Source organism: Lipotes vexillifer, unplaced genomic scaffold (assembly GCF_000442215.2).
Source record: "Lipotes vexillifer unplaced genomic scaffold, Lipotes_vexillifer_v1.1 scaffold705, whole genome shotgun sequence".
NCBI classification, from domain to species: Eukaryota; Metazoa; Chordata; class Mammalia; order Artiodactyla; family Lipotidae; genus Lipotes; species Lipotes vexillifer.
Genome location: NW_006793209.1, coordinates 93389 through 100882, shown reverse-complemented (window position 1 = coordinate 100882; position 7494 = coordinate 93389). Strand labels below are relative to the sequence as shown.

Below are 7494 nucleotides of genomic sequence, written 5' to 3'. Positions count from 1 at the left end.
ACCGCTCTTTATTGGCCAGGGACGATATCATTCATTGTTTCCCATTTTGAGGGTTAAATACTATCCTATTTTCTTTCAAATGCCATAGCTATAACTCGGAACTTTAGAATAAAACATTTTGTATTTATTGTGCAAACCTTAGGGATTTACCTATTGTGCTAAACATAGAAAATGGGTATTTCATTTCTTTTGTTTGCATTGGAGCTATTCCTTTGAATTTCTTTATTTTCATAGAATTCCATCATAAAATTTTTAGATTTTTTTTTACAACAGTTATCAAGGAACAGGAAAATTTCTTCATCATGGTCTAAATCAATCACTCTTTATTATTATTTCAGCTGTTCAAATGAAACTATCTGCCCACAAGTATGGTTATAAGTTAAAGATATTATTTGACTTCTAATAGTCCAAGCAGTTCTTTGCTATCTTTTAGCTGTTTGCTATTTTTAGCTATTGTACTTGTTCTAGCCAAGAGTTTCCCACATCTCATTAACTGGGTTGGTCACTGATTATACTTAAAAGTACGACTAGAATTATTAAGTATAAATTATTTTGATACCTGAGGACACTAAATACCCGTTAAAGGGTATTTTCTTAGTGTAATCTGGTAAGTTGTCTGCGATAAATTGAATTAAAATTTCAAATGTGGTGGAAAACAGAATGGATGATAAGTTAGTCATGAGAAACCATATGATGGAATAAAAGCAGGAAATTTGAGAAACCTACTATGCAAATTCAAAACTTGTTAAGCTTGGAACCTTATTCCATGTTACCAGATCCACACTAGCAAAGTGAATAGAAAAATTGAGACAATTATCCACATCATTCAGACAAAAAAATTAAGATCCAAACCCAAACAGTTTTGCCTAAATAATCTTGTGTTTGAATATTTTTTTGCCTGAATTGTTTGTCTCAGTTTGCCGCTTCATTTTGTTAGGCTAGATCTTCATTAAAAATTATTTTTATAAAAGTTAAAGATATTATCATTTTTTTCAACTTGGATCTTATAACTTGGATGTTATACGTAGTGCATTCATTATTTTATATTTGAAAACTAACTTATCAGAAGTTCTTCAATCCTGTGGCCCTTAAAAGTTTTGCATTTTTTTCTGAAGCAATGTAAAAAATGCTTATGGTGTGTATGCAAGCTGCTGTTTTAATTAACTTTCCTGAATTTCAAACATCTATATTTTACTCTCTTATATGCTTTTAACTAAGGTATAGTAGATGCATTTTTGCTTCAATACTAATTTAAGGTGTAATATTCATTTCTTTAGAGAACATTTTTGTTGTTGTGCATGCCTAGTGTTTTGTACGTTGTATATTGCATTCAGAATATTTTTTTCCTTCTCACCTATCCACAATGCAATGCCGTTCCCATGATGCACCTCTGCTTGCTGTTTACCTGTATGTTAATTCGCTTGAATCCCATTGGCCCACTGCCATCATGTGCTCGCTGCCTGTTATTAAAAGACTCAGTCGACTGCCAAAGCAATGAAGCGACCTCTCGAAGCATCTGTAGACCTGGTACTTTGACCTTTCACCTTTCGCTTTGCATGTAGCTTTTCAGAGAACCATCTGAGATTTGTATTACTTGTAAAATATTGGTTGCAAACAATCATTATTATTAATTAATGAAAAAACTTCAATAAGGTGTTTAGCCATCTCATTTTCATATGTAATATGTGGAATAAATTAATCCTAACAAATTTTAATACCTTTTCCAAAAGAGTGAAGCAAATTTAAATTACTTGGCTTGGAAAAATGCTCATTATAATTCTAATTAACCTTTAAATTCAAGAAATTGCCACTTTGTTAAGGAAAAGAATAGGTATTAATAATAACACAAATGCTTCCTTCCCCCCTTAGACTAGTTTAACTCATTTTAAAAGCTGAAGTCATTTTTCATTGTTGTTGCTTGATAGCTTTTCTTTTCCTTAGTTAAGATGCTACCGTTCTGGATTACAGAAATCATGCTTTGCTCTCGGTAACAAACTCTCACTCATTCGACTTTGCCGCTGTTTAAATTAAGGTGCATGGCAGACGCATCTCCTTAGCTGTCATTTTTTAAAAGTATGCTGCAGTTGATGATCTCTGTGGACGCTGAAGGTGTGCTCACTTTGAGTTACACGTATCTTATCCACTTCTTCCCTTACAGGCCTTTCCTCCTGGTGCTCTTCATCCTTTACCAAAGAGACAAGCACTTGAAAAAAGCAACGGTGCCAGCACCGTCTTTAATCCCAGCGTCTTGCACTACCAGCAGGCTCTCACCAGTGCACAGCTGCAGCAACACACGGCATTCATTCCGACAGGTACGTGCCCTGACAGTTCCAAGTCCTGTGTCCGTGTGCCCTCCGGTCATGTGCTTTCTTCTCATTCCTTTAAGCTGTTCGGTGGCATCTAGTTTGCTTTTAAAGGTACGATAAATACAGCCTGAAACTCATCATTGTCCTAGCTATCTAGATAATTTACCTTGCTTGGGACAATAGCTAAAGACTGTTAGGATTCTAAAGCCAAATATTTTATAGAGTTAAGTGACAGTTTGAACCCGTGAGAAGCAAACAGCAGTTAGGCTTTTGGTTTCTTGTATTTTACACAAGCTGTGTAAAAATTGTTTATGTAAGTAAGACCTCTTATGTGTGACAATTGAAATTTGTCATTAACCCTGAATGACCTAAAAATAGCAATGCCAGTAAATACTAACCTTTTTTTTTTCCTATTCCTATTCAGAGCACTAAACAAAACAAAACAAAACAAAACAAAACAAACAAAAAAAGAGGCTATTCAAATTAAAGCAAACATCTGCTCATATTTTTACATCCATTCTATCTCTTTTGCCATCCTTCTCAACTTCCACCAAGTTCACAAATATAGAGAACTCTTATCCTCAGTTTCTAAGCCAATGCCTGATAATATTAGGTGCTAAGGTGCTTTAACTCTGTCATCCTACTAAGAAATGAATTCTGTTAATCACAGAACCTTGAAGTTTAAAGGATTCTTAGTGATCTCCTCATGCAATTGATTGTTTTACAGATGAGAAAGCTGAGGCCCCCTAAATGTGCAGTGACTTCCCAAGGTGGCACTACTAAAGAGAAAAAGACCTAGAACCCAGTTTCCCTGTGACCAGTTCGATGTACATGACATGACACCAGCCAGCCTCCATAGGCGGAGGCCAGGGTCCTCCTTTAGAGCCTGGCATAAAACATCAGATAAAAGTGAAGAAACAAAAGTACAAATGCACGCCAACCCTCCTCTGTTTTTATACCCACCTCCCTGACCACAGACCTACATACACCATATCCAAACACAAAGAGTCACCATAAATGACTGGGGTTTTGACCTTTTAGTCTGAGCTAAAAGAAGGGATAACATTTGCAAAATAAAATTTGCTGGAGTGTCAAAAATAAAAATAAAAAAAGAACCAGGGAGTGACTTAGGCTTTAGTGAGAAGGCTGTCCATTGAGTTCTTAGTTTGAAGTCAAAATTTTCAGCCCATGACAGTGACTTGAAGGTCAATATAGGTGAATAACAATTTTATCAAAAAAAAAAAAAAAAAGCATACTGATCCCAATCCACATGGGTGGACTTTTCACGTTAATTATCCATTTTCTTAAATACTGTAGCATATCAGGAATTAACATAGGAGGGAGCTGAATAAATATTTCTATCCTATTCTTTATATAAAATCTACACTTTGAAATGAATTATTAACCTAACAATATTTATATTGTAGTAAAAAATATAAATTACATTAGTAAAGTGGTTCTTAGTATATAGTTCTCTTATTTTAGTTCTGCTCTTCTCTGAAAATAAATAGACTCATAGACCTGTAGAATGTGTCTCCAAATCAGTAATTATTGGGGCTTCAATCTTGTCCTATTACAACCTTAATTAGTGACATTTCAGTACAGTTATAGCACAGCAGTGATTGTACTTGTAGTCCACTTGATATAGCATGTTTATAAAATAATTACTAGAAGGTAAACTTATCTGAAGGTCCTGTGTGATTTCTACAAGTGTCTTACTTGATAGACCTTGCCACTAGATAGTTTAAGAGAAAAAAATTGTGGAAGAATATACTGAGGGGAAAACCAGAAAAGGACAAGTCTGTTTCTGAAGACTGGGTAGTAATGCCACTACCATTTCCTGGGAATGCCTCTGAAACCCTGGAGCTAAGCCATGCAAAAGGCTGAAGGCCTCTAACTCATATTTAACGCTTCAATTCAATAATGACTGACTTGTTAAATCACTGGAAGAATTCTCATTTAAAAATATTTCACCTGGAAACCATTTAAAGACTTCCAAAGCAAGAACGAATAACGTCCCATTTGCAATGGCTTGATTATAGTTGATGAAATGCTTGTATTGAGGACCCAAAGGCTGTTCTGGGTGCTGTGGTGTGCACTTCCTCCCCCTGCTGGACTCTTTAAGAACTGTTCAAGTGTGTCCAGCAACTCTCCATAGGGTGGGCTCTGGGAGCAGAAAAGTGGGTCCTAGCCCACTTAATTCTGTGGATTAGAAGTATTTCCATCTGTAACATGACATAAATATCATAATGAACAAACATGTGGATCTCATGCTCTGAAATGGTATTTCAACTTCTATGAAGTTTTCACGTTTCTCTTAAATGATGAAAGGATAATTTTATTAAAAGGAAATTAGCATAGTCCTTCCCCCAGTTAAATCCATAACAGAAAATTCAGTGTTTATTTTGGCTCTAGTTTTTATTTCAGGCACTCTTTCTCATAAGCCATATTTTCAACCTAATTTAAAATGATAATGATAATAATCATTCTTTGTTAATCACTGTTGTTTTAAACTCTGAAAATTAAGTGATGATGTTCAAAAATAATTTTTTTTAACTTAGTAAATGAGGAGCTCATTACTTTTAAACTGACAGATTTTGATTTTTCTCTCAATACTTTACATTAACAATTATCATAAATGTGAAACAAAAAAACATTTTATGTTCTCCTGGAAGTTACCCTTTACTGAAAGGTCATTCACAGTGAAGCTTTTGATATGCTGCTAAAATTCTCCCATTGATACAATGTGACTGTGAATTTCAGGAATTCTGCCTCCAGGCTGTGGAGATATTAATTTAAAATATTACGCAAAATATGGGATTCTTCTCCAAACCCATGCTAATATAATTATCACCCTGGTTGATGCCCTAGCACGTTTGCAGTGGGTGGGATTTTTCCTTTTTTGATAGGCATTATTTTAACCTAGTGGTTATACTTTTTCTTTGCTATGTTAGGAAAGTGACAAAAACCACACACACAGAAATAGCAGCATAATAATTCTTGGCATTTCTCTGACAGGTTTATTCTGAGTTCCTCTAAGTGTTCTTATCTCATTATCCTTCAAGATAGTTCTGCCAAGTGGCAGGCACAATTATTTGCATTTTGCAGATGGGAAAACTGAGGCTGTGCCTTTGCCGTAAAGTGGAATATATGATTCATGGAATTGTCCAGATAATTCTACTCGCAGATTCTAGAGTTGAAATGTTTGTGCAACTGAAGCAGAAAACATTTGAGAAGTCTTTGTTAATAGAATTAGTGCCTTAGTGAAATGCTTCTGCTGGTCAGAGCAAAGACGACCTACTGACTCTCTCCTTGATTTATTTCATTATATTGGAAATACAGACTAAGTAGAACAGGGAAGTGCTATAGCACAAATACTGCCTAATGATCAGAAACCATACTATTACATAAGTGTATCACACACCTTGGTGAAAGATTTGTCAGTGTTTAGTGGAAACCCTATCTGTATAACCATAGCAAAATGTGTTTATCCTATTGAATTCAGCAAGCCACTGTTGAACACATAGTCTGTTCTGGGTTCCAAAGCCAGTAGGGGCATACAACGGAGTTCAGAACACGGCAAAAACCAAATATAATGCAAAGCGTGAAGGGCTACCTTAGGGAGTGGGCAAAGCGATTTGAGAATGAGGAAGCAAGAGACAATGTATTTGGCCATCGGACGTGCAGTAGGTGGTGGCAACGAAGGAGATGGAGAAAGAAAGACTTTCCAAAGGAGGAGAAATTTGCTTAGGACTTTGAAAGGAAAATTTTACCAGTGCGGGAAGAGCATCCCAGGCATGGGGAAGAGCATGGATTGGGAACAGTGTACTTGAGGAATAACAAGTTGCCCGTTGTAGCTCAGTGTAGAGTACTGAAGGGGCTGTGTTTGGTGGGGGGGGGGGGGGGGGTGGGGGGGGGGGGGGGCGGAGAGAGTGGGGTGAAAAGGCAGAGATGGAGCTTAGAAAGAAGATCAGGACCAGAATCTGCCATTGAGTAAGACAGCCACACATTGCAAAACTTCTGTGTTTCCGATATGCATATCACTTTTAGGCCACATAGAGAGAGATGCTCATCACATTGCTTTGGTTGAGCATTTCAGGCACATCCTGAACTGAAGCCAAAGGACGGTTCCAGTCCTAGCCCAGTGTGGCTGTAGGAGCTGCTGTTGATGATCTGCAGCCCAGTGACATTCAGGTGTGTCCAAGAAAGGAAAGTGCTCCAAGAAAGCCCATCCACATTGGAATGCGAGAGAATAACATGGAATTTTTATAGGGATAATTTTGAATCCAGCCACGGTTGACTTTGAAATCATTCACAAACTGGGTACTTTAATAAATTTTAGGAACAAGTTGCTCCCAACACACTCACTGGTGGCTGAGAACATTCACTCAATTGACTGTTTACCGTGCGCCCCATAGACGTAGACAGACATGAACCCTGCCCTCCATAGTTTACAGTGGAAGAGGAGAGGTGGATTTCAATAAATAGCCATAGAAATATATAATTAAAAATTTTTTTGAGTATAATGAATGAAAAAGTAGAGAGTTCAGTAAGGTTTAAAATAGGAAACCGATTTAAGTGGCATGTGAAGGTAGGTAAAAGAACAATTGAACAGTTTTTTAAAGAAGCAACATATACCTCGAGACCTGGAAAATGAAGAATGGGGTAATGATGATTTTAGGCAGTGGGGAGAGCTTGCGAGAAGCCCAAAAGTAGGACAAAAGTGTGACGAGTTCATTTCAAAGAAATGAAAGGCTAATCTGTCTGGAGCTTGGTGCATGGGGGCCAGGGGAGGAGTATAGTGTGAGCTGGGGAGATAGTCAGAGACTAGACCATGGGAACCTTTATCCTAAAAGCAATGAGAAGGCAATGAATCATTTCCAGCAGAGAAGTGAACAGACCTGTATTGGGGAAGGTTTACTCTGCCAGCAGAATGGAGAATGGACTAAACGGGGGGACAAGAATGGAGGCAGGAAGACCATTTAGGACGTTACTGCATAGCCGATCCCAGATCATAAAATGGTGATCAGGCCATGAGAAGTGGCAGTGAAGATGGACCAACAGACAAACACAAGATGCACTTTAGAAGCAGAACTGCTTTGTCTTATTGGTGAGTTGGACCAGGGAATTTCACAAGGGAAAGTTGGTGACAGGGAGAACTTTCCGTTTGGGCTAGAGCTACGACATC

The 7494-nt window shown here is 37.4% G+C and overlaps 1 protein-coding gene across 4 annotated transcripts in view; it reads left to right on the top strand.

Annotated features, from left to right (window-relative positions):
- Nucleotides 1-7494, top strand: part of MBNL2 (muscleblind like splicing regulator 2) — a 154207-nt gene that overhangs the window by 116885 nt on the left and 29828 nt on the right. For 3 of the 4 annotated variants that reach the window (XM_007466270.1, XM_007466269.1, XM_007466268.1), the window contains exon 6: nt 2159-2312. In XM_007466270.1, coding sequence (XP_007466332.1) covers nt 2159-2312 — 154 coding nt within the window. Of the gene's footprint in view, nt 1-1473; nt 1528-2158; nt 2313-7494 lie in introns of all 4 variants that reach the window. The other variant, XM_007466267.1, reaches the window with a different exon arrangement.